General features: G+C 32.9%; 4 protein-coding genes across 4 annotated transcripts; 2 read left to right on the forward strand and 2 right to left on the reverse strand.

The window, feature by feature from the left end:
- The first annotated feature begins 809 nt into the window (after nucleotides 1-809).
- Nucleotides 810-5,859, forward strand: LOC124440286 (mu-type opioid receptor-like). The gene is made up of 2 exons (XM_046990641.1): nucleotides 810-907; nucleotides 4,543-5,859. Exon 2 carries the CDS (start codon nucleotides 4,545-4,547, stop codon nucleotides 5,520-5,522), a length of 978 nt encoding a protein of 325 aa, XP_046846597.1. The 5' UTR covers nucleotides 810-907; nucleotides 4,543-4,544; the 3' UTR covers nucleotides 5,523-5,859.
- Nucleotides 5,860-6,366: 507 nt separating this feature from the next.
- LOC124440285 (centrosomal protein of 78 kDa-like) lies at nucleotides 6,367-14,238 on the reverse strand. The gene is given in 19 exon segments (XM_046990640.1): nucleotides 6,367-6,736; nucleotides 7,086-7,182; nucleotides 7,786-7,837; nucleotides 7,903-7,962; nucleotides 8,135-8,212; nucleotides 9,262-9,305; nucleotides 9,378-9,471; nucleotides 9,947-9,986; nucleotides 10,135-10,218; nucleotides 10,293-10,396; nucleotides 10,726-10,790; nucleotides 11,423-11,536; nucleotides 11,722-11,859; nucleotides 11,862-11,895; nucleotides 12,286-12,389; nucleotides 13,124-13,196; nucleotides 13,269-13,365; nucleotides 13,443-13,518; nucleotides 13,893-14,238. Coding segments are annotated over 19 exon segments (1,710 nt in total). The 5' UTR covers nucleotides 14,152-14,238; the 3' UTR covers nucleotides 6,367-6,639.
- Nucleotides 14,239-14,784: 546 nt separating this feature from the next.
- On the forward strand, nucleotides 14,785-19,226 carry LOC124440368 (ATP synthase mitochondrial F1 complex assembly factor 1-like). Its single transcript, XM_046990751.1, has 10 exons — nucleotides 14,785-14,974; nucleotides 15,156-15,249; nucleotides 15,736-15,792; nucleotides 16,028-16,090; nucleotides 16,735-16,785; nucleotides 16,854-16,901; nucleotides 17,322-17,417; nucleotides 17,700-17,766; nucleotides 17,907-17,947; nucleotides 18,700-19,226. The coding sequence occupies exons 1-10, from the start codon at nucleotides 14,790-14,792 to the stop codon at nucleotides 18,859-18,861; spliced, it is 864 nt and encodes a 287-aa protein (XP_046846707.1). The 5' UTR covers nucleotides 14,785-14,789; the 3' UTR covers nucleotides 18,862-19,226.
- Nucleotides 19,227-19,334: 108 nt separating this feature from the next.
- On the reverse strand, nucleotides 19,335-24,684 carry LOC124440367 (all trans-polyprenyl-diphosphate synthase PDSS1-like). Its single transcript, XM_046990749.1, has 9 exons — nucleotides 24,446-24,684; nucleotides 23,963-24,059; nucleotides 23,151-23,290; nucleotides 22,619-22,872; nucleotides 22,150-22,259; nucleotides 20,932-21,012; nucleotides 20,701-20,814; nucleotides 20,429-20,509; nucleotides 19,335-19,599 (listed from the first exon to the last, which is right to left on the reverse strand). Exons 1-9 carry the CDS (start codon nucleotides 24,586-24,588, stop codon nucleotides 19,459-19,461), a joined length of 1,161 nt encoding a protein of 386 aa, XP_046846705.1. The 5' UTR covers nucleotides 24,589-24,684; the 3' UTR covers nucleotides 19,335-19,458.
- Between the last annotated feature and the right edge of the window lie 1,986 nt (nucleotides 24,685-26,670).

The raw sequence follows: 26,670 nt of genomic DNA on the forward strand, positions 1-26,670 counted from the left end.
GATATTTGGACTGTAAACACAGGCTTTTGCAAGTAAAATATCCTCCGATAAATATATACGCCCAGTTTCATACTATCGTCTCAAGTATTTCATTTTATGCAAAGCGCGTTTTACCGTGTTTAGTAACGGAATTATAATGTGAAATGTTTTTGTTTATGCAGTTCGACTAGTTTTTATTGAAATAAGATACAATGGAGGTTTTCAAGCTGATCATGAAGACCATATGTTATGATGATAAATTGAAATAACATTGTTTCATTTGTTTTAGTATTGATTCAACTCCTTACAATTGGCACAAAGGTGAGAACAACAAATTCCAAGTGTTAAAATTAAAGTCATTATTGAATACCTATTAATGTAACGATTACAAAAAACTCTCCTTGAAGTCAGGAAATACTCATAGTAATAAGTATCACTAGTAAAATCTGTTATAACTATACTGAAATTGATGTTGCAATGTCTGTAAAAAACTTTTGTTGATCCATGTGTAGTCATTAGCCTATAATAAGACTTTTTACAAAGCATATATTAGTTCAAACACAGCACTTGACTTGTCATTTTACTTGGATTTCCATGATTTTGTTGTACTTTATAGAGATAATGTACATAATGATATTGTAAGTCGTCATGGAAACTAAAGTGACAAGATCTGTCAAAGCCTGTTTGACGCACATTGCTTTGTTTTGAAAAATAATCCACATTTTTCTGGTAATCAAACTCAATAAACTCAGTGACAGGTCTCCTCAATTTGACCTATGGGGTGTAATGAACTTGACCGCGTATATAATCACAGCGCTTTGGTAATTTTAAGTCAGTGTAAGGAGTGCGGAATTTATTAGTGACATACCGAAGTATCTGTGGACTTAAGCCAACCTTGTAGCTGATCTCTGTTTCAAAAAAAGTCAAGGTAAGCATAGAGTAAAAACACATTATGGCAAGTTGACAGCCAAGTCAAAATATTTTACCTTAAAGGAATAAAACCGGAATTAATAGATTCCTATATTTTATAAATATGCAATTGTGTGACAATCTTCGACTTTTGTTTGCGTGCTTTCGTTATGATATATAATGCGCTTATGTTATAGAGCGCATAAACGTGCTCAGAGACGGAAACCACATTGCTCAGGATTGTTAATCTTCATTTAAACATAATCATAAGTTACAGGAATATTCCTTTAGAACAAGCAATTGTGTAGAAACTGCAAACATTATTTTAATAGGTAAAACTATCCGAAATAGCATTTTTCAAGGTTTAACAATGCATAATAGTATTTTGCGCAGCTTAGGTTAATTCCATCACGTAAAGCGGCGATAAAGGAAATTCCTTATACAGGTCAGTCGTCAAAATTGTAGTTTATCATGATTCCAAATTATGATTAAACGCATCATAATACCACAAGATAACTATAATATGAACTAAAACGAATTTTACGGTATTTATTATTTGTGGTGTAAAACACGATTTTTAAAAAATGTGTATGAAAAATGAAAAATCATTTGGCAACATTTTTGTTTTTATATACATTTTCAAAGTAAAGGTATCAATAGTCGATACGGTCTATCATAGCGTTATGTACAGGATTTTCTTTTGTTTCACATTGGCCGAGAGAGTTTTAAATGAAAATTAGTGTTCTCCCGGCACATTTTTTATTGAATAAGATCATTTTGCTTTCAGACTTCATCCTTTAATTGGATAAAACTAATTTCAAATCTACTTGCCAAAATTTCGAAACAGTATAAGAAAAATATAGTATAGTGTACAGTCCTCGTCACGATTCTTTTTATTGACAGATTTTGATGCTTAAATATTCCTGACGAGGGAAATAGATTTTGCTGAACAAACTTTTTGATGATACTTTACTTCAGATGCTATCACTGCTATGTGTTCGTGGTCTACAATTGCGCAAAGTTTGTGTGTCTTAGTCTATATTGGATCATTATGATCACGCAGTAATTTTTCTATTGATAAGTACAGGACAGTTACGAGGTCAAAAATTTGACCATTTATTCAGACAAAACTATAACTAAAAAGATTGTAATCGGCAAGAAGAAAATGATTAAAATAGCAAATGTAATTTGAGAGCATTGATTCAACGCAAGGTTGGAATTTTTGCCAAAATTTCTCAATTGACACTGAACCATTTACGTATTTCAAGTAATTTAACGCTGTTTCACATATGCGTAATTGCAGTGTACGTTTCTAGTTCATTTTTTTTCGTGACAAATGAAAAATTAATCAGGAAATTTATCCAGACTCATTATCACAAAAGAATAACAGGACGTTACGATGTTACAGTAGATGCCATATTTCACTTGTTATTTTAACATCTATTGTGCAATACAAAGCGCAACTTACATGATTTCTCTAGTTTGTACATTTTACTTTTAATCAACTTTTATTGACTGATTTTATACATCGTAATATCGCCACAAAAAAGAGCTCTGTACGCGTAATTAAGGCAAAATGAATCGAATAAATTTTTGTAATTTTCCAATTGATAATTAATAAATGCCAAGGGCAATTGTGCAACATTTCCTACGTCAATACACATCACAAGGATTAAATCAAATACATTGATAACTAAAATTTATACATTATGTTCAGGATGGAACAATCTGGAAAAACTACAAGAAAAATTGACGGATGAGCTTTTAAATTTACCGTTTGTGGTAGTGTTCAATATGTTTGCCAAGTGTCACACTGAGCTCTAATATTTCAAAAGTCTGTTGAGTTTTTTTCTTTCACCATATCACTTCAAAAAAAAATTACCATGTTCATTACTTAAAAATCAATTGTTTTCTTTTAATTAATTAGCAATGTAAAAAAAAAGACATGAAACAGTTCTGAAGCCATCACTTCGCGTTGCTATGTAACCAAATAGATCAATACTCCTATAGGTCACCTAACCTTTCAGGCGACTCCTAATTCTTCTATCTTTCCAGTCTTTCATTTATAATCATACTCGGTATGTACAAAATATTTCATAAAAAGAAGCTATGTTTTTAATTAGTTTGGCTGGGAGGTGCTGCATAGTCCCAAATGAGACCGACCCATCGCCTTTTCAAAAATTCAACCGTAGCAAAACCAAACGTAGTCTTATGTCATAAAACTCAAACGTTGTTAAGTATGGCGTTTTGCGAAGCTAACTCTAATACAATCAGATTTCTTTCTCAGCGCGTATATAGTCGAGAGAGGTGGTTATTTTGCAATTTTTCTTTGACACAAACACTATATTTAACTTTGTAATTTTTAATTTGGTTCTTCGTAAATATTTGGTATGACACAGATTTCATGACTGCTCCAATAGACCGACTGCGTTATATCGCTGTAGGGTGTGTGTGACACCCTCACATTTATGCCCCTGGTCATGACTTTAACAATAAAGTAATTATTTACATTGTGTTCTTAAAAATTCATTGGACGCTCACAGCAAAATTGACTAATGGAATTTTACAAAAGTTGTTTCAAACACACTTGGGAATGAGCAATGGCCATGTGACAAAATGTGTTTCTTTAAATGTACACATAACGAAAGTTGATACTAAGTTTTGGAAAGATGACATGAAGATCAAAACTAAATCTTAATAAAAAGTTTCTTAAAAAACAAACATTTTCTGGGAAATGATGATCCGCAACTTACATAGAAAAGAAGTCCCACTGGTGTGTAAGAATTTAATTATTTTAATAATTCATGCAAAATGCACAATACCTGCAATAGCAAAAACTTGAAGAATCATAGATTTGTTGTTTATTCTAGAAGGGGACGGTCTTTAGAACTTAAATATGAGATTTGAATTTTTATTCTACTTCAAAATATTCACATTCACTGGTTTCTTCAATTTGAAAACAAAAATGAATACTGATTGATTGATTTGATCGGTTGAGCTGAGATCGGTTTGCACAGGTTAATACAAACACAGCTATGCACCAGCGCATGCCTTTTGTTGTTTATATTTTATAAATGTCTTAATAACATGATAATTAGCTGGTGAATTGCGTTAATATTGATTCCATCCAAGAAAAATATTTGCAATGTAAACATAATTAAAGATATTTACAATATTTTTGATTTCTTTATAATACAATATTTTTCAACGTTTGAATATCTTACAATGTTAAACATCTTACAATATTTTTGATTCCTTTGATTTATTTAATCAGTGTTAGTGTCGTTTTCGGAATACCTTTTACACAGAAAGAAAATTCTCGAATATTATATTTAGTAAACTTTCTTGATCGGTTAAAAATAGCTCTATTTATCACTTTTTAAAGAATGCACTCTGCAGCTCAAACCGCTGTCTACTGTTGTTAATGTAACGAGAAATCTACTTTTCAAGACAGAAAATTCCCAGGTTTATAAGGTTTTTATCAAGACGAAGATATAAAAGTAAAGTCTTTGAGATCATAACGATTTTCACTTGTGACATTTGGAAGAGAAAACGGGCATTCTGATGACTAGTTAGAAAATGTAACAGTAGCCTCAACGTTATTGGCGAATTTATAACAGCCAAAAAACATGATCATCGTAATTTTTATTGCAGGAATGGAAGCAAAAATGAGTAACGGCACACCGAATGCCACTGGCCAACCAGCTAACGACAAAATCGAGCTAATCAAGAAATATCAACTTGTACCATTAATTTTTATAATTGTCATTGGTTTTTTCGCAAACTCCGTGGTTTTAATCTATGGTATTCATAAAAGAAACATGATCAAGCATTATAGCAATTATTTTGTCTTGAGCATGGCTGTAGCGGACTGGTTGATAATTTTTACTATACCTTTCCATTTATTCGAGTATCTAGAAGGTTACCATGGTGTTCATAATGCATTCTGTACCTACATCATACCTATACGTGAAACATTCCAGGGAGTAGTCATTTTAAGCATATCCACTCTCGCAATCATGCGTGTACGGCAAGTGACGACATATCCACTAAAACAGTTTTCAAAGCGCTCATGCCAGATAATTGTCGTAGCCATTTGGATCGTAAGCTTCTTTATTTGCACAGTGCCGTTTTATGATGGTGTGTATGCCTTTGACGAAGGTGGCGTATGTGATCCACATTATACCAGCCCATTACGAATGCGTGTTCACGTGACGTTGCTAGTTTGCCTTCTTTTATCGCCAATGTTGATAGCGACAATAGCTTATCTCACAGTCATTAGAAGGATTTCGCAGGTCCTTGCAAGAGATTCGGAAAATGAGCATTCTAGTAATAACAAAAGGATCACATATTTGTTGATTGCATTAATTGCATCATGTTGGATAACATTTGGTGTTGTATCTATACACCATTTGATAATTTTGTACGCTCGACAACACCTGAATACACTACTATGGCACATAGGGGTACCTTTGTATCTTGGAGGATCAGCTTTAAATCCAGTCTTAGTAATATTAACAATGCCTGAATATCGTCCATGCAATGATGTCCAATTTCGATGCTTGCGAAAACCTCGTGTTGCTGACGAAGTAAACGAACTCAGGAGAAATAAAATCGTATCATCTTCTGTGTAAACGTTCCTATTTTCTCAACCTTTATCTTTTGTATGTAAAATGGAAACAGCTTACTATCATTTGACTACTTTATATAAAGAACCTTCACTTTCTGTAACATTTAAATTCAGTAACACAACTTGGTATTATTTTTTACATACTTTTTTTGTACTCATAATTTTTTACACAAATGTAAATATTGTAATTTTGATTTTTAGCCAATATATGTAAACTATGGGCAATCAATTTACGCAAACTATATCACAATAACATAGGAGACTACCATTGTAAATGCAACTTACTATTCTTGAAAATATGTTTACATTATATATAATTCAATAAAAAGATTTTCGAGCTATGTTAGTTCATACATTGATTTTTCTTGTCTATCACAACACCTTTGCGCAACTTTTTTTAATGATAACACGCGCATATTATTAATTGCCAACATTAATATAAATAAACGCATATGACTACAATCTTCGCGGAGCATTTCCAAAATCTTTGTAATAATAATGTCAGAGATATCCGTAGCAGAACTTCGACGGTAACTTATTACCTTGATTACTATTAGCATAAATAGTGGAAATTGACGATCACATCGAAAAACTGGCTAACTTGATTTTTTAGAAAATGGTTTATCAAATATGACGGAAGATATAATTAAGCTCACAAAATGTTGAAGAACATTCAGAAAAAAATAATTAAAAAAATTAAAATCGGGGAGCTGAAAATAATCCTAAATCGGATGATGTGGAGATTTGTTTTACTATTCGATAAATCCGAGTGAGTTGTGAGGTCTGATGCAAAGAAAAAATATAAAGCTGAGGATAAATTGTTTTTGAACGTTGAAATGAGCAATGGGTTGAATTCAAAAGGTCTCCTTTTTCATCTATATAGGTAGCCCTTAATATGAATGACAACGTTTTAAACTACAATATTTATGAACAGCAAAAAACAACGATATAAATTGATGAATAGCTATCGTACGCAACATCAACATCGTCAAAAATACACCATTCTGTTTATGTCAATCACAGCAAGCTAAACATTAACGCTCCACATCATGTTACGTATGATAAAACCATTGTTTTTTGACGATATTTTATAAAAATAACATTGAATTATTTAGTCATTTTTAGATGCTCGTTTGCGAGCGCTTGCCTGCATGCTGGATTTCATTTCCTTTCTTTTCTAATCGCATTTCATGAAGCAAATTCTGCATATCTTGTAATCTAATTCCAACAAAATGGAAATGTTATTTTTCTTTTGACGGTGTAAAGTTTGTTGTGGGGAGAATTGGGGTATTGGCAATAATCCTAAGCTAGACGTTTGGGGTTTAGAAGTTTATTATTAATGGCCTGTTTCAAAACTTCTGCTGTTCCACAGCCATTAAAGATAACGCTACGGCCCTGGAAAGCCAAATCACTTTTTAAAAGAAGTTAGTCAGGCACAACTGAATATATGAATACACACACCACCCCCTACCCCCAATTAGCGTTCTAGTTACGGCCTTGGTGGCTGCTATTCAATTTAATTTGCAAATTATTCGACTACAATACAGCAGTGCTATGATGAACTTACTCTGATCCGTTAAACATGTCTAAAAACGCGTGAAACTGTTTAAAAGATGCTTCGATGCTTTCCAAAACGTTGTCGTCAAGTAAGTCATTTCTTGAAACTAAAAAAATCATAACATTTCCATCAAATCATGGCGATAAGAAGTGGTATTAGATGCACCATTTGAAGCCAAAATACAATATTGTCATTCATTGTGTCACATTTATAGAGGAACAGGTTACCTACAATGTATAAAATATGGAAATTTTCGAAGTTGCTGAGATCCAAAGCACAACGATCAAGAACATAAAAAATCCTACCTAAATCTCTACTACACTCATTAGTATTAATTAAACAAGAAGAGAAATGCATTGATTCATGGTATTATAACAGTCTCCAGCTTATGTAGTTTTCATGGGAAGAGAGTTTTTATTAACTGGGGGGGGAGAAATTGTTCGAGAGACAGTTTAAGTAGGCATTAGTGATATGGAGGCTATCGTGAGAAAGCGAGCGTTTATTAAATCATTTAAGATACGTTTAAGGACTCGTGTAGTACAGAACTAAGTATAACACTTGATTTCAGCTTAGCAACAAAGTAGTAAATAAAATGTAAACATTATAACTTCGTATGATGAACATGTTTTCTTTTATAAATAAATGGTTCTCTAAATGTACCTACTATATACGCATATGTTTTTTTAAGAAAGTAATTCTCTTCACGTACGTTGATGTTGCTCCGTAGGAGCCAAGTTATGAGAATGATCATTTCCAGGCTTCTAACAATCAAAAAAATGCTTTCCAATGTCCAATAAAATATAATATGAAACACAATAACACAAACCGTGCCGACCGCTCTCAAAAGTTCAATTTCTCGTTGAAGTCCTCTATTCTCCAATTGAAGCTATAGAACATAAAGTCAGTTTGCTTTTACTGGTAAAAAAAAACTGGTTTCTATAGTATATGTTTTCTAGTACATCATCATTATTGTGGGTAGAATGAATGATATCAATTTTTTCACAACAAAGGAATGTATTTTTTTCATGAAAAAACGTAAGTTAAATTTGAAAGAATACCTTTAAGACCATCTCAGACTGTTGCAGTCTTCTCTGATTCTCCTCCTCAAGACAATGTTTAAGAAACTCTACTTCAATCTGAAACATGTAATGTTTGTATAGAGCATTATACGTACATTAAATGACTCAATCTGAAACATGTAATGTTTGTATAGAGCATTATACGTACATTAAATGACTCAATCTGAAACATGTAATGTTTGTATAGAGCATTATACGTACATTAAATGACTCAATCTGAAACATGTAATGTTTGTATAGACCATTATACGTACATTAAATGACTCAATCTGAAACATGTAATGTTTGTATAGACCATTATACGTACATTAAATGACTCAATCTGAAACATGTAATGTTTGTATAGACCATTATACGTACATTAAATGACTCAATCTGAAACATGTAATGTTTGTATAGAGCATTATACGTACATTAAATGACTCAATCTGAAACATGTAATGTTTGTATACAGCATTATACGTACATTAAATGACTCAATCTGAAACATGTAATGTTTGTATAGAGCATTATACGTACATTAAATGACCCAATCTGAAACATGTAATGTTTGTATAGTCCATTATACGTACATTAAATGGCAACAGAAAAAAGAGATTTCTGGGGCCAATCCGGGAAAAAAGAGCGAACAAAGATTTGCTGTAACAACAAAGAAACTGGCATGTCCTGTTCGGAATTTCAGAGACGGCAAAAACGGAAAATTTGTATGATGGAAACATTTCCAGCATGCACAGTCGCTTGCCTAAAGCTAATGAATAAAAAACAGAGCGAAGTTACAAATCATTGATCAAATGCCTTGTTTTTGAATTTTTCACATTGAAGAGTTAAACTGCAATAATGCGAGTGTAACTGTTCATGACGATGGTGGCATGCTATCCGCTTCTCAGATCTATGTTATCCAATCTTAATTACGTAAACTCATTTTCAATCGTTGTAACTTAAATTCTTGCAAGTATGTTATAGAAGTATCCTCTTTGATTTAAATCGTCTCACCTCCCACTTTAACCGTTATTGAAAAGGACGCATTACAATATAATAACCGGGAACCACGCTTTATTGCTACGTATGATAACGGAAAATTTGTATAAAAATGCAAGTGGACTTACTTCCAACTGTCGCACTCTTTCGGATAAGAAACCACAAGTTTGCTCTGAAAAGAATTGATAAGAAGACATGAAAAAGAATGCATAAATCTTAGAAGAAAATGAAGCTTTCTGTATACCAGCTAAGTCAAACAGTTCATCGTCACTTTCTGCAGGTTTTTCCTCTGTATTATTATTATTTTTGTTACATTTATCCAAAACGTCATGTTTGTCCTAAAAATGATATATATAAATAGACAAACGGTGCATGAGAAAGGAAGCGTGATCAATATGAGCATAGCTAAGGCATAAAGATTTGCTTGTTAGGATCTCAATAACACAAGATTAACGAGGCCTTATAAAAGAAAATGACAAAATTTTTATATAAAATACTATATAAGATTACTTAATGTTACCTGATTCAAAACATGTTTATGTTGAAAAATTTATCGATTTTTTAAAAGCCTCATCTAGCTTGTTATTGAAAAAAAATGAAGCTGTAAATACGAACTATGTTTGTAGGTATGTAGGCATCATGGATATTTATGATGTTTTAAGTTTTGCCGAACAGTCACGTTTGTAGTTGTATTTAGTGAAGCAGAGAGGTCCTATAAAAAGCGCCATGAGCACATTTAGCCATTTCGGATGGAAAAATTGTGCTTTCAAAAGATATATTTAGGTAGACGACGTGAAAATCTAAATTACGTACCTGTAAATAAGCAAATGGGCAAGTCTCATTTTTCTTATGTCTAAAATTGAAATACGTACACGTTCACAAATAGTATGTGCAAAAAATATTTACTTTCTGAGGACATGAAATACATGAAATAATGACAAAAAAGTTATAAACATACGAACATACATAGTTTCGTATGAAAACATTGAAATATTTCAAACCTGTTTGGGCCTACTCTCTCTGCAGTTCTCCATGGAATGCCATATGTTCGAGATCTATTGCTTGATGAATAGGATTTTTTATACCTATAAAAAAGAAACTTAAAATTTGACTAGTATTACGGTTTGCTGTGAAATGATCAAAAATCCAAAAGTCATACTTTGAAGAGCCTTCTCTTGACAATCCATTTTTGGATTTTCTTCTTTTATTTTTTTTCGTTCTAGTTGCTGGAGAGTCTGTTCCTTTGGTACGAAGCCATGGATACTGGGTGAGTAAAAGACAATTATGAAATATGTGCGAAAAATATAAAAATAATCAACGAGATATAAAATACTACTCTTAAACAACCACGTGATCTGATTATTGTGTCTCGCCATTTAAATTTACCGAAGACATTCAAATTTTCTTCGGTGTTTTAAACACAAAACATTTGTATATAGAATCTTATTTCTCATTTTAATGCAAAGTTACATGGTGAAGAGCTACTTGTTTATGTTTGTTCATGCAGACATATTTACCTACATATTAACTAAACATCCTTTTTCTCAAATACTGGTATAAATGACATAAACAAACGCAGGTATATTACATACCTCAGTTTCCCCATGACCAGAATTAGCTATAACATGTTGTGTAATGGATGTCACCAGTTCTCTTTCTATACAACAAAAGAAAACAATTTGAATGTAAAACATTTAGAGAGACGGCCAAACAGAAAAAGTTTGTTCTAAGACCCTCTCTCTAAATTTGGCCATTTTTAGGGATTATTATTTCTTTCTATCATGAGGTAACAATATGGTGTAAAATATTTCAGTATCTTTGAACAGCATGGCACAAACTCGAAATGCTGATTCCTTACAAACAGTGTGCGAATTAGTTCAGAAAAAACGATGTGCAATTTTTTTGACAAAAGTGTTTCTTTAGAGACATAATCAAATCGATATTATGTTAATTATTATACTGCGCTAATTGCTAAATTAATATTTTCAAACGTGAACAAATTCATATGATTTACGACAGTGTTTTTCGTTACAACCGCTGATTTTTGCACATCGTTTGAAAAAGTTATGTGCAATTGTTTTCATTTTAGCTAAAACGATGTGCAAATTGCACATTGCACACCGTTAATTCGCACACTGCTTACAAAGGAGCTTTACTGCGCATGCGATGACTTGGGATTTTAAGGTTTTCCGATTTAAGAGGTAAATATAATCTCAAATTGTGCAAATTCTAAGTATATTCTATTGTAACGTGCACTAAACATAGACCCTTTCTTTGCTTATATTTTACCTATTAAAGGATTTATCCTTACGTCGACGACAACCAGTGATTTGTTGCATCTTAACAATGACTGAAATGCAAGCGCTCCTTTATTTGAAATACCACATTGCTGCAAATCCAAAGCTGCAAAAATTAAAGATTGCATTGGTAAACTTTAAATTCATATTGAATAGTACATAGAAAAGACGCTTTAATTATACGTAGAAACGTATTTGTGCATTTGGTTATGCTTTAACTGAAAAGTTAATGTTTTTTCGGTGGGTAAAACACACCGTCACTGTTGACACAAGTTAAATAAACCATTTTACCTTTGAGCCACAAATCATCCTTCAAAGCTTCAGTCAGTACTTCAACACCTTTATCTCCTAATAAACTGTTCTTACACAAGGTGATTCTTCTCAATCCAGACATTCTATCTAGGTCAGGCACACGATAACGCAAACTGTTTGCCATGCTAAACCCCACTTTTTTGTTGCTTGATTCTAAAATTGTGGAAAATTTTCATTGTGAGACCCACGAGGTCCATCAACTAGGGTGCAAAGAGACCAGGCACATTCAGCAAAAAGCAAAAAAATTTTTTTAGATAACAGCTAAACATGCCTACTCCCAATCGCCAGCCAACGATGACTGGCAAAGTGAAAGATTTGGGTTTTTATCATTGAGACCAATTCCAGCTAAAATAGCTCTACATACATCATAAAATTCTAGCATGTTCCCTATTCATGGACTGAAAAACTTGTTAATGCTAATATACATTTATATTAGCCAAACAAAATTGCTTGTTAATAAGTACATCAAACAAACAATTTCTTATTATCTGCCCAATCACCCTTTTTAAAGCAGTTATATTTAAAATTTGATAAATAATATACCTTGATAATCTTGGCTAGAATTTCAGCCCCATGCCAAGTGATGCAACATCCGGTCAGATTTAATGATTGTAACGAGAAACAATTTCTGATGGCCATACTCAAAACTAAATTTATAGAAAGCATAACAAAAATATGTTGAACATAGCAATGGTAAACAATGCACATAGAACATAGCACTGGTAAACAATGTACACAGAACATAGCAATGGTAAACAATGTACACAGAACATAGCAATGGTAAACAATGTACACAGAACATAGCACTGGTAAACAATGTACACAGAACATAGCAATGGTAAACAATGTACACAGAACATAGCAATGGTAAACAATGTACACAGAACATAGCAATGGTAAACAATGTACACAGAACACAGCAATGGTAAACAATGTACACAGAACATAGCAATGGTAAACAATGTACACAGAACATAGCAATGGTAAACAATGTACACAGAACATAGCAATGGTAAACAATGTACACAGAACATAGCAATGGTAAACAATGTACACAGAACATAGCAATGGTAAACAATGTACACAGAACATAGCAATGGTAAACAATGTACACAGAACATGGCAATGGTAAACAATGTACACAGAACATAGCAATGGTAAATAATGTACACAGAACATAGCAATGGTAAACAATGTACACAGAACATAGCAATGATAAAAATAATGAACATTTTACAACAAAAACATCATATTGTGTTAAATAATGGGTTTAGTGGGAAAGTCAGAGCCTTCTTTACTATAATGACCAATTCCAGCAAATAGCTCTACTTATATATAGTAAGATGCTTGCATACTTCTGCTTATAGGTGTGTATACATACCTTCAAGTCCACAATCACCAATTTGGCAGTTTTCAAAAGAAAGGTGCTTTAAGGTTTTGTTACAAGAAATTCCCTATACGTACAACACAAATTTATTAATCAATAAATATAATTTATAGTAATTATGAAAATAATCCACTGTAACCTTTGAAAAACATTTGAGATCCCTTTGCCTTAGAGGTATATTTTGAAATATTAAGACCTCAAGAGCTTCTGTTAAGCACAAACATTCTTTTAGGGCTCTATAAATAATCAAAGATCAAAACTTTACAATCAAATTAAATGGAACATATGAGTAAAAGAGCTATATCAATTGGACCTGCATAATTTATAAGTTAGCTCTTTTGATCGAATATGTGGTATCTTTTTTCGATATATTTGTCCACAAGAGGAATCTAAAAACAGAAACAAGTTTTTGTAAAGTCACTGATACAATAGCAATCTGGGTAGGTACAAAGGCTGTACTTTCTTAATTATGAGAGGTCAAAATTTTTTGTAATTTTTGTCAAAATACTGGTGATCCTAGTCAATAAAACACCATAAACCAGAAAATAATTTGCTACAACTTTAGGTCACCTTGTTATTTGTACGTACAACTCACAAAAAAACAGTTTCCTCGTTTCTTGGCAGTCATAAACAAATCAAATGCCATACTAAAAGCAACATTCTTAACTTAGACATAATTTAAGTCAGAATATCCCTTCTCATTGCCACTTTTTCATCACTTTGGATAAACAGATTACGTGGATCGAAATTTTAAAGTTTGCACCTGACTCTCTAGGATCCATTTTCTCCTGCCAGTAACTTCTTACAGCAATTGTTTTCAAGTTTTTATTGATTTTAGTTGCATTTAAAATCGGATCCCAGTCTTGAAGCGTAATTCTATCAGCATTTAAATCGACAGCTTCATCTTCGAGGTTAGCTGTAACGACACTCATCGGGCAAGAGCCTTGTAAAGCACAAAGATTTTCGTAGCAATTTTTAAAGTTTACAGCATTTTGTTGTCTTTGCCTGACCGTTTCAATCATTTTCCTGGTATTTTGGCGAAATAGTCACAAGTTTATCATAGAATTATGCAAAATACTTTTATATGTTTTGAAAATGGCGCTTGGGCCAGTACAATGATCGTTGCAGTGAGCATCCTGAACATGGATTAACTGTGTGTGTTTGATCCGCTGTGGTGTGATCCGAGCCGATAAACATTCATTGATCTGATCTAATCTGATTCTGCACGAAATGGTTGTTAACGAAGAAGGGGAGGTTTTTCAGACGTTTCGGAGTTTAGATAATCGGATTTTCCTTCGTCGATGCATCGAACAGGAAAATAGCAATTAAATTTGCCATTGAACTCATGATTTTAATGATAAAGATAAAATAACTCTCAATCATCTCTTTGTCCTTTCGGCTCTTGCTCTCCGTTTTTCTAACTTTCTTTCCACTAATTCTACAGTTGTTTGAGTAGTTTCACACTAATTAATTTCATTTGATCCTCCTCTACGAATGTCCCTAATCTGGCAGCTTTTTACCGATATACTCATTATCCTTAGTATGTACATGAATAAACTATCTATTACAGCGAGTTGTCCTAAAAGTTAGTACTGAAAACCGAGTTAAAATTTCTGATCATCTGCTAATCAAATTCAATCAAATCCGATTTTGGTACAAAATGGCCGCCAACAGAGGAGTGAGGATGTTTTTCAAACATTTTGTACATCGAACAACAAGAAACCAGCCAGTAAATTTACCATCGAAGTGCACATCTCATTTTTGTACTGATAAACGTGAAATAACTTCCAATCCATTTTTTGAGAAATATGCTGAGAAAATTCAGCGGATGCAAGAAAGTACAAGGTTAGATTGTCTATTCCAATTGATATTTGAGAATAATTTTGTATTTCGGATGTTTGTGCATACGCATTTGAGCAGAATAGATTTGAATTCTTCCAATATGCGTGTTTTACTTTTTGACTACAATGTAAAGCAACATCACTTGCACATATTCATTATTGTTTGGGATTTCTCCAAAAAATAGTATCCTTCAAAGCTCCAAATCATCGTCATTTTTATACCAGAAAGTATTGGAAGATGAAATTGCTGAGTTTAAGAAAAAATCAAAAAACGTCAAGGTTAGTCTAGGTCAGTTCAGTTGACTGTGTTTAATTTTAAATTCCTTGGTCCCATCATCAGTTGTAATGTGAAGAAATCTGGCTGCTGGCTACTGCCAGCCAATTTTGAAATAAATTCAATTGTTGTGAAATAAGTGATAATGATTAGATACATCACAAAAATCATTATAACTTGGTTTTTTATCATGTGTGTAATGAAGAATATGTATTTAAACAGGTATAACATTTAACTACAGTAATTGTATTCTTACATATCAGAGTGACAGAGCGTGAAATAACAGCTGGTCAACAAACATGTCCAACAAAGACAAGCATTTGTCTAGTCAAACTTTAGTGCCCTAATTTTGACCTGACATTTATTCTGTAGCCTAGCAAACAATTCTTCATCATCCGAACAAATACACTTTAGATTTCAATAATGGTTGAAGTGAAAATTTTAGACGGTTATGTTAATGTCTGACATCTTCAAAATTATTGTATTTCCAGAAACACACAATTTACCAGAATGCAAAGAGTAGAAGACATTCTAACTTTTGTAAAGAGGTATTACTAAAGTCGATTAGTGGTGCCTGGGATAATTCAAATTTATCATATGTTTGTTTTTGTAATTTACATACCTACAAATAGTAAGAGTTACGTTTATAATTTGATCACTATTTATCATATGTAACATTTAAGGCATGTTCAACAGGCCAGTGATATTTGGGGGTACCACTATTTTCACACTTCAAGTTGTGAAAACAAATTCATTTGTGTTTTTCTTACTATTTTTTTCCAGGGATTGGACGCTATTATGCACTTGGATAAAGTCAAGGAAAATACTGCTGCCATAATAGAAGAGGTTTGGGAACACCTTCTCTTTAAGGAGATGAAAGTAGAATATTTTACTGAGAAATTGCTAAAAACAATTTTTCAATGAAAGGATTTTCATGCATTTCTACAAAACAACTCCATCTTTCAAACTAAATAAACAAATTTACGGAATTATGGAAACTTTTATCTTATACAGATCTGCATGGGGCCTTTTGCATTTCGCTTTATGGGGGTTTAAGTTGTCAGCCAAAGGTAAAATGCCTTCTCTGCCCCCTCCTTTTGGCAGGCCTGATCGTACATTTTATCGTATTTATTTTCGTTAACACATTTGTGATATGTTGGCTTATTCTTACATTTTAAACAGATTAATGTATTTACACAGTCATGTCTCCACGCGCATTTACGTATATATATTATGTAGTAAAGCTCAAGACTGCGGCAAGTTTAAATATTTAGCAGTTCGCGACGTCCCGTTGACTTAATGTTTATATAAATAAGTATTATTTGTGAATTTTATGTAAAAAAGTTAAGTAGCCCGGATCCCCCCACCTTCTTAGGGCCTGCAGCTGTACATATGCACATACATAAAAGTAAAATGAATGAGTTTTCACTTAAATTTTCATCGTTGATAGTGTTTACCAATATTATTATTCTTTTCACGTTTATTATTAGCTGTGGAAAGAATATCACAGAAATAAGGACTCTGTATCAGCAGTTATACCAGTATGTTTACTCTCAGTGGTGTTTGCTTTTGTACAATGTTTTTGAAAAACATATTTTTTCTACTTCAGTCCACAATGTATGATAAAATGATGGAAAACGCAAAGCAATGTCCGATCGTAAGTATATTTAATTTTAAATATTGTTTGCACTCGTTTTTTTTTTGTTTATTATGAGACGTTAAATGCGTCGAATCTAACAAAATCTTGTCGTGATCATATTCGTAATTCTGTCATCTTCTTTCTTACAGCATTTAGTGCGGTAAAACTGAGTCTACTTGTCCTTCACTGGAACATTGCTTTAGCGATATCGTTGTTTGTTTAATGCAGTAAAACTGAGTCTACATGTCCTTCACTGGAACAATGCTTTAGCGATATCGTTGTCATTCACTATAACTTTCATATCCATCACAACTTGAGACATTTTGTTCTCATTCAGTTTAGCTTACAATTCTAATTTTTTATCTATCATAGCTCTAGACATTTGAAATGAAATCATAAAGCTTAAAATAATTTATTAATTTGCTTCTTTTTGCACAGTTTATTTATCCTATACCACGAAATGAAGGTTTTGAATTAATGGTTGGTGAATTTTCTGAACACGAGTTTTACTTAACATCCGTCATAAACTATCAGGTCCGTAACGCAGTCTTTTTACCGTGTTTAAAGTTTAAACTTGTAGACTTTATGGCTCGGGATGGATACGTACAAGAAAAGTGTGTACATAGGGGACTTTCAAGAACGGATCATGAGGATATTTAGTGAATGTTTGAGGCGTGCTTTAGGAGCTTCGAGAGCTTAAAAAGGGAGTAGTTGTCCCCACAAAACCCCACGGTGAAAGAATTTAGCGAACAATTGGACACAATTGATGAGAGGAAGACAGTTTGTTTCATTTGATTTATGTTATATTTATTTAAGACGTTAGGGGAGAACGCTCCTTGGATAATCGCTTTAAAGCATTTCACAGAACTTAAAGAAAGTAAAGGTACAACATATTTTATTCCCTAATTATTCAATAAATTATCATTTTCAGCCAATAAACATAAATATATAATCACACCAGTTTATGCATAAACTATTGCTCGTTCAACTTTCTGAAATTTTCACTTGATGTTTATGTCTTAGGTATTGTCTTGATGACTGGTGAAGTTGATACAAATCATCTTGTAAGTTTGTTTATTTCATGTATTCTGAAAAGCTAATTTACCAATATTTTTTATCAATGCTGTAGAACTAAATTTATCAGAGGGGGAGCTCTCTTGACGAAGCTGAAGCCATGATATTATGAAAAATTACCCATTTCAAAGGTAGAAAGGGGGCTCCTCCCCAAGCGCCCCCCCCCCACTTCTACAGCATTATTTTTTATATATTTATATCCGAGGGGTAGCCTGCATGTATTGCATGGGGGTATCCGTACACGGAGAGCTCATATTTCGAGGGGGTGTACAGGGGAAGTTCGTGTTGTGAGAGGGTTATGATTGATTGCGTTTAAGACAACCAAATATGCATATATTAAAAATTATCTGCGCAAAACTTAACAAAAAACTACCCAGTTTATCGAGTTAAGGTATAATGTTGGCTTTTTTGCTGCAGAATTTTTATATTCACAAGTAGATATACGTAATTTGGCTTATGTTTACTTAACACGAAGATACTCTTATGTTGGCTTTTTTGCTGCAGACAAAACAGGCTTTACCTTGTATTTAGACAGAGAGTAGTCGAAAAATGATCGACAAAGCTTCAATCAACGGTCGAAGGGCAGTTCCTTCTTTCGTAGAAATTTAATGCTTGATCGCATCAATTCTAATGCCAGTGGACACGTCGATTTTTCTTTCAAATTATTTCAGCTCGATCTGTGAATTATTTACCACACACATCACACAAGCTTGATATTTGCGTAAATTTCCATTTTCTTTAGGCAATTCACGAAGCAATGTTTGTTGCCAATTTGATTCAGCTCTACTATGGTACCGATGATGACAATAAACTCTCCTTATTGAAAACATTCAATCATAATCCCGATCAGTTTAATCACATGTCGGTGATTGAAGAAATGCAAAGAAGCACTGTTCAGTATTAATTTATCATTGGTGTTTTATAACAGTTTTTCATGGCAGTTCTTGAAATACGTCGTCTTGGGTTCTCATATACATTACTAACATTATACCACTGCAGCTGCACATATACACCGTATAGCTGTAGTTGCAATCTTTAATATAATAATCCATCTTCATTGTTTTTGGAGTATTGTAATGAGTGGCGAAAATTAATTTTCAAATGAAAATGAAGGAATTATTTCCAATCGTTTTGTGCTAGGTTTACGACAGTCGTTGTGTGTATTTTACGTTTCCGTTCTATGTTTCGCATGCTTACAAGGAAATCTTAGAAATTTAGCTGCTCAATATTCTGTTCTGTTAATTAAATTTCATTTCAAATTTGTGATAAGACTTTTCAAGTGCCCTAAAATTTTTAATCTTTCAAAGGTATTTGCACTTGCACCAACCCGGAGAAGTTCGATTTCTTTGCCAGGATATTTCTTGCAAATAACCGTGCTTTTGTTAGACCAATTTTAATAAAAGCAATAAAATTTTAAAATAAGTTCATATAAATGCTACGCAAAAGATGTTCATTCGCGAATAAGTATTTACAGAAAAATGATATTCGAGTTATTGTTCGTTTAACGTTGGCGTTTCAAAAGATTTTCCGTCATTTGTACTAAAGCATCTCTTTCTGGAGAGGGACAAAATTTTGAAAGCTGTCTCTTTGCTTCATTACTATGTTGTCTTGCTAGACTTTTCGTTCTTTCAATACCAGTGCTCTAAATGTTAGTGTCAGATACGAACAGTTATTTCGTTAATTTTAAGCGATTCCGTAGATAGTGTTCGTTAGAACCATAGAAGTGAACACTTTCTTAGAAGCTTAAGAGGAATTTCATATCAGGTTTATTGCATTTAAAGCTTCAACAGTTACACAAAGCAAAGTTAACGATCCATGATGTTATTAAGATTTTGAATTTAAACCAAAAAAATAAATGGGATCGGGGTTGAAAGTAAAATGTTGTTCTGACATAGTTCATTGTTTTACGAAGTGTAGGCTTTGTGGTCATCTATATTGTTGGACATGAGCTACATGACATAACTCACAGTTTACAAAAGAAGTCTTAATCATCATGGTTAGAATTGACTGTTCCATTGAAAAATTATTCCCGTGTATTGAAATTAATTTTTTTATTGAAATCAAAATGTAGATTATGGTTATTTGTTTTCTTTTTGAAAATCATTCGTAAATCACAAATCGTAGCTATCGCCTAAGGGGCTGTTCACATGATCCCGGCTAACCAAGTTTCAGTGAGGCGTGAAATGATTTCGAGGTATTGAAAGGAGTCAAAACTTCAAGCTTAAAAATTACAACTGTTTATTAAGTACCACGAGTTATTCCTGTTGAAATTCTCAAATTACGCAAAATTGGTTGTTTCAATTTTAAATGTTTTGCGTAGTTATTAAACCAGAATATTGTGAAATTGCCAGAGAAGATTTATCTGATGATGAGTATTGAATATGTATCACTGTAGACTGTATGTAATCACTACTGCGGTATTATTGTAACCACAGGCCCCAGATTATACATGCTCAACTGCAAATCTATACCTGTCTGACCAATCGATACGTCTCTTCAACATCATTTTCACATTGAAACCGTCTCATTATAAACGCAGTGATTTCCGGAAACTGAAACATGAATTTGAAATGTACAACTTTATGTCCGAAATAAACTTCCACCGATAAATTCAACAGTTTCTTTTCTTCTCTAACCAATTATTACGTTGAAATATATAATATCAATTGAAATAATATTTTTATAAGTCTTTTTTTCATTTTTTGTCCTGCTAAAACGATTGTTACATACATAATGTACATACCTCCTCACTGGCAAATAAAACAGGTCCAGTAGCAAGACCGAGTCGAAGATCAGCGGCGGCTGGTTTTCCCAGAGCCTCTTCAGTGGAGTCAAAATCCAAAATGTCGTCTACTAACTATACCACAGAATAAGAAAGTTCGGTAATGAAGTACTGATTTCAAACGAAGCCCAAGAGTGCATTGGATAAATTAGTTGTATTTGTACTGTGCGTGTATTATTTTTTTAAGTAGACCTGAAATGCCATTCCAAGATTTTTTCCATACTGGAAAGCAGCATCTTGAAGCTGTTTAGTAGCGTTTGCTAAAAGAGCAACCTAAAAATCATAACACTGAATTTTAAATTACGTATTTCAAATTCTATCTCATAGCTATATAATTATCTTTCTTTGAAGACCTCACAATACATTTCGTGCACGAAAGTGAGTATAGAAAAAAAACTTACGTGTTTCCTCCACAATCATAGCTACGCACATGGGAACAAACAACAATTTAAAAATGATGAACATAATTTAAAACATAATTTTATGTGAACTACTTACCACGCATGCAGTTCACTATGAGAACAATAAGAAAAATGTAAGTAATTTCGTAGAAGCACTATCGCTATTGTGCACTTAGGGACTGTTTACATGATCCCGGGTAGCCGGGATTCAGCCAAGCGTTAAATGATTTTGGAAAATGGAAAAGACTTAATACTTATCATCAAATAAATGTTCTTCAGCACTTTCACAATATTCTGATTTAACAACTATACGCATAACATTCAAAATCAAACAACAAATTTGGCCTAATTTGAGAATTACAACAGGCATTACTTGCAGCGCTTAACAAACAGTTGTAATTTTTTCGCTTGAAGTTTTGCCTCTTTTCAATGCGTCGAAATGATTTTACGCTTCACTGAATCCCGGTTAGCCGGGATCCTGTGAACAGCCCCTTAGTGTAGACGACGAGTTTTTTGAAAATAGACATGTTTCGACATCTCATGATGCCATCTTCAGTATAAGTGTATAACTTTATATTACTTTCCAGTATTAGTGAATAACTTTAATATATAACTTTATATTACTTCATATTACTTTTATAAACTCTGTATTATTTGTTATTATTCACTATAGTACTGAAGATAGCATCATGAGATGTTCAAACACGTCTATTGTCAAAAAACTCGTCGTCTACAGAAAATGTAAGTGTAACAGCATTTTATAAACTACGCACGTGGCAAATTTGCCACAAGAAATGTTCTAGTTAAAATATATTTGTCAAATGAAGTTTTCGCAACAGTAAAAACTCAACTTAAAAGATGAGAGCTATTGTAATTGACATGAAACTTTTAAAAAAATGCAAATAAATACTGTTATTAAATTAATAAGATTATAGTAACTTTATTGTAAAACGTTGTACAGAACAGCTTTCAATAATTTTCATTAATTAAGAATATGTGATGTACTTACTGCTTTGCAAGTATGGGCCAATAAACTTGCTGTTTTTTTAAATGTTTTTTCCAAGTAATGCGCAAATCGTTCATCTGGATTCTCTCGCGATCCCATCTGCATGAATTCACCTAAAACGATGAAACACAATCGATAGCACAAACATACATTCGTCCATTGACATGTTGTAGCTTAGTCAAAGATTACAACAAGGACTGCAAAATTATAATTTACGCATCTGTTGCAATCGCCATTAAACAATGGAAATGCGACATTGTCGGGTTACGAACACGACAAAAATGAACTAAAAAGTCCAATCTACCGCATAGCTCAGCAACCCCAACACACAGCTTACTACAACTGTTTCCAGGAGATACGTTTTTAAATTCAAAATCAGTCTGAAACTGCTGACAACAATTTCTAAGAAGCTTCATGACAATTTACAGATATGTCAACATTCAAAAAGTAATCTAATTGTATACTTCCTAACCTCGTACCAGATCGTCCAAAACTTTAGCCAACAAATGAATAACTTCGACATTACCAAGTCTTGCCAACGCAGTTGTTGCTCGTGACGTTATATAATTTCCAGCTAAAACAGCTTCCTTTTCACCCCAGACACGATGCGTTGAAGCCTTCCCTCTTCGTGATTCAGCCATATCAACAATATCATCATGAACTAAACTTGCCGTGTGAATCATTTCTGCCACTTGAGCTACAGTCTTTTGGCAACTCGATACACAACTAATTTGATTGTAAAACTGATGAAGTAAATACTGTAAAGATATAACGGTCAGATCATGTGAAAAAAGGAAAGCTTTTGAACGTTTTTACGTAATTTGGTCAGCTTATCTTTTCAAAGCCTAGTTCACATTAATAAAAACGGAATTGAATTGAGGGAACTTTTAATACCAATGGCACGCATGTAAAGAAATAACTTTTTCTTTTCGGGCCATTGTTGCGTGGAATGAATGTCGACTGCTAACGAAATCAGATTAATATAGACAAAAAATTATCTTTACCGTTTTTGAAGATCTTGCAGCAGGTGCGTGTTGGACACTTGTGCCATTAATAAAATAACTGTTGGCCGAAACAGCTTTCCCTTGTTGTCAAAATAATACTGTGTTATATCTTTAAGTGGTTGCAGTGGAGTTGATAACTCCTAAAATGGATGACGGTTTGATGTCAAAATTGACAAAAAATATTGAGCCAATGTTCAAACATCAATCAAAACATGACAAATCAACAAAATTATTTGTATAACGCTCAATCTCATTTCGTGTCAAATACATGTAAATTGTTATGATATAACGTATTTTGTATGTATGTCAAGTTTTTAACCAAAATCATGCAATACTCTAAACTTTTAAAAGTGAATATAAAAACTATCATATTTACAGAAGAAAAGTTAAAAAATTTTAAGTAGAGGATACATACAAGGCCACCTCAATCCCAATGCATTTGAAATTTCTGTTATCTGGATGTGTTTATCATGAAATCTATTGCAACGCATTCCCTAATCTTGCAACATATTCATCTCAATTCCTGATCAAAAATATGTAACACAATTCCTGTGTCCAAAAAAAAATCTTTTGCGGACTCTATATGCATCCATCCTCAAGTGGGAAATAAAACAAAGAATGCAATATTTGTTTGCCAAGAAGGTAGCTATGTTAGGCAGTTTGAAAGCTGATACTGATCAACAACAATCACATCTACAACTAACTTTATCTCGCGTTTTATGCAAACCTCTCCTGTATAGTCTTATATATAAATAAGCTAAATTTCTAGTGAATATTTTATTTAGTTGAACAAAACTAAATTAATCACTTACATTAATTATTTGAGTATTAATTTCTGTCAATTCATTCTTAACTAAACTATGAGGGTTTGAAATTTTTGTGATTTCCTTATTGATTACTCCTGAATTCCTAAAAAAAATATGAAGTTGATAAAAATAGGCAACTTTGAAAGCAAGTAGTTCTCACATTTAACAAGAAATACAGTAGGGAATGTCTGCAAGTTTTACAGTTGAAAATTTAATATTCTCTCACCATAAAAAGTGAAATTAAATGTTTTGACAAATGCACATTTGCACATACAACACAAATATGCATGAATAGCATAAGCTTTTCTTTGATGAAATTTTGGAGAAACAATTGACAATATAAATGTCTTGACAGCTAAGATTGGAAAATTTATCAAATATCAAATACATTAAATTTTGTTGTTTCTAAGGACCTAACCAATTTTACGCTGTCTTATATTCTCAAAGAACTTTATTTCTCTATCAGTACGCCAAATAAAGACACTTTACCACTTATGCCGAGAAATTTGCTGTAGAGCTGAAATTGGGAAAGGACATGCCAAATATAGGAAATGTTGAAGACTCTGACATCGGTTTACATCTTGCACACCAGACAAAGCAATTGCTTTTAAAACCTTTCTCTTGCAATACATTTCCAGAGCACAATCATCTCTTTTCACATTCTACTCATAATAAACTGCAGCAACTAAGTATTTATAATTGAATAATTTGATTGCATAAGGTTTTCCATTCGCGTGCTCAGTTCACCAGTATTACATGAAGTATCGAAGAGTATTAGTCTATGACCATGATTTCGTAAAAGCACTATATCTAATGCGCATTTAAGATACACGACAAGTTTTTTTAAAATAGACATGTTTCGACATCTCATGATGCTATCTTCACTTCTTCAGTATGAGTGAAATAATAAATAATACAAGGTTTATATAAAAGTAATATGATACATAAATTACAACAATAAAAAGGAAATAAGATAATTTAATGGGGAGCTTCCGAGCGTATTATAAAGTAAATATTTTATTGAATTTAAAAACTTGAACATTGAGGTCAGGGTTAGTTTTGTTAATGTGGGTGTTTCTTTGATTTTAATGGTGAATGAGGTGTCGGCAGTGTCGATGATTTTGAAGCAAGAGGGTGAATAGTTGGTTCTACATGAGTGAGATTTAAGAAGGTGTCGGTAAATATGAGAGTTTTTGTCTGTTGTGGTATGTTCCCTAATTCTTGTGGATAAATGGCGCGAAGTTTCGCCAATGTATCGGGAATTACATCCCGCGCCATTGAATTCATATACCACCATAGATTTAATTGGAAAGGATCCTGAAAAAGATCAAGGGAGAAATCAAATTCGCTGTGATGATGGAGATGAGTCCCTTTTTTTATGCCTATTCCTTTCGGCTACGCTGCGAGAAATTGAAGAGTTCGGAAGAAATTTGAGGTGTTGCATATGCTTAAAAAAGTAGGATTTGCTTCAGTTGTCAAGGTAACTTTTTATTGCATACATTGTTCAAATAGACGGTAATTTGGTCGTGTGAAGGAAGTTTTGTACGTGATTTGGAAATGCTTTATATACGCTTAGGTACGTAATAAATTGGACGGCTGTCTCTATGAATCAAAGGAATTCGTTTGAATCCGAAAAGTGTACCGTTTAATCACAAAATTAATCAAGAGAAGTTACTTTCTATATTGAATCATGAAAATATTGTAAGGTAAAAAGAAATTTACTATTCAAAATGAATCAAAATTCTAGAACATAAGGGTTTAAAGCGAGGCTCAATTTAGATGATACAAATTGCTTGGTTTATTAATTAATGTCATCTTTATAAAAACTATTATAAAATCCCTTTTTTCCAAGAAAGGATGCTTACAATCATGATGAGAGAGTTATATTGTTTAAGGAGGCTCTAGTTTCTTTTGGTTCTAGTTCTCTTAGTTGGATGTTCTAGTTTCTTTTATGAGAAAACAAAAAGATAAAATTCAAAAGCAAAAAACCCCGTTTTCGGTCCATGCTTCCCGATACCTTCATAAGCGCAAGGCACTAGAACGCCGCATGTTAACGTTTCGGTAAGAGATTTCGGCCCCTCGACGCTACCCTACTTGGGAGATGCCAATAGCAAGCTTCCGCTCATCAGACCCTGAGATCACCTGCGATAGGCTTTGGAAAGTTGGTGGAGTTGACTACGCATGCTCGTATTAATTTCCATAATTTCGTAAAAGCACTATTGCTAATGCGCATTTAATATAAACGACAAGTTTTTTGAAAAAGACATGTTTCGACACCTCATGATGCCATCTAAGATAAATTTATCTTATTTCCTTTTTATTGTTGTAATTTATGTATCATATTACTTTTATATAAACCTTGTATCACTTATTAATTCACTCATACTGAAGATGGCATCATGAGATGTCGAAACATGTCTATTTTCAAAAAACTTGGCGTTTATATTAAATACTCAGATTAATTCACAATTAATTTGTGACGGAGGGAGCTCTAAAATTGGTGCTTGTATGTGAGCTTAGCAAATTTTCAATCATATATTTTTGGCATGCTCTTTGTACTCTTAAGCTTTAGGACTAGGAATCTGATTTGGAAAGTGAAGAGGAAGCAATCACCAAAAGAAATATGCAAGAAGATTCAAAGTTTACTCTGCCAAGTTTGTATAAGCAAATAGATTTTTGTGAGAAGAGTACTCTAAGGAATGTTATTGACGAGG

This window comes from Xenia sp. Carnegie-2017, unplaced genomic scaffold (assembly GCF_021976095.1).
Source record: "Xenia sp. Carnegie-2017 unplaced genomic scaffold, XeniaSp_v1 HiC_scaffold_2, whole genome shotgun sequence".
In the NCBI taxonomy this organism is placed as follows: domain Eukaryota; kingdom Metazoa; phylum Cnidaria; class Anthozoa; order Malacalcyonacea; family Xeniidae; genus Xenia; species Xenia sp. Carnegie-2017.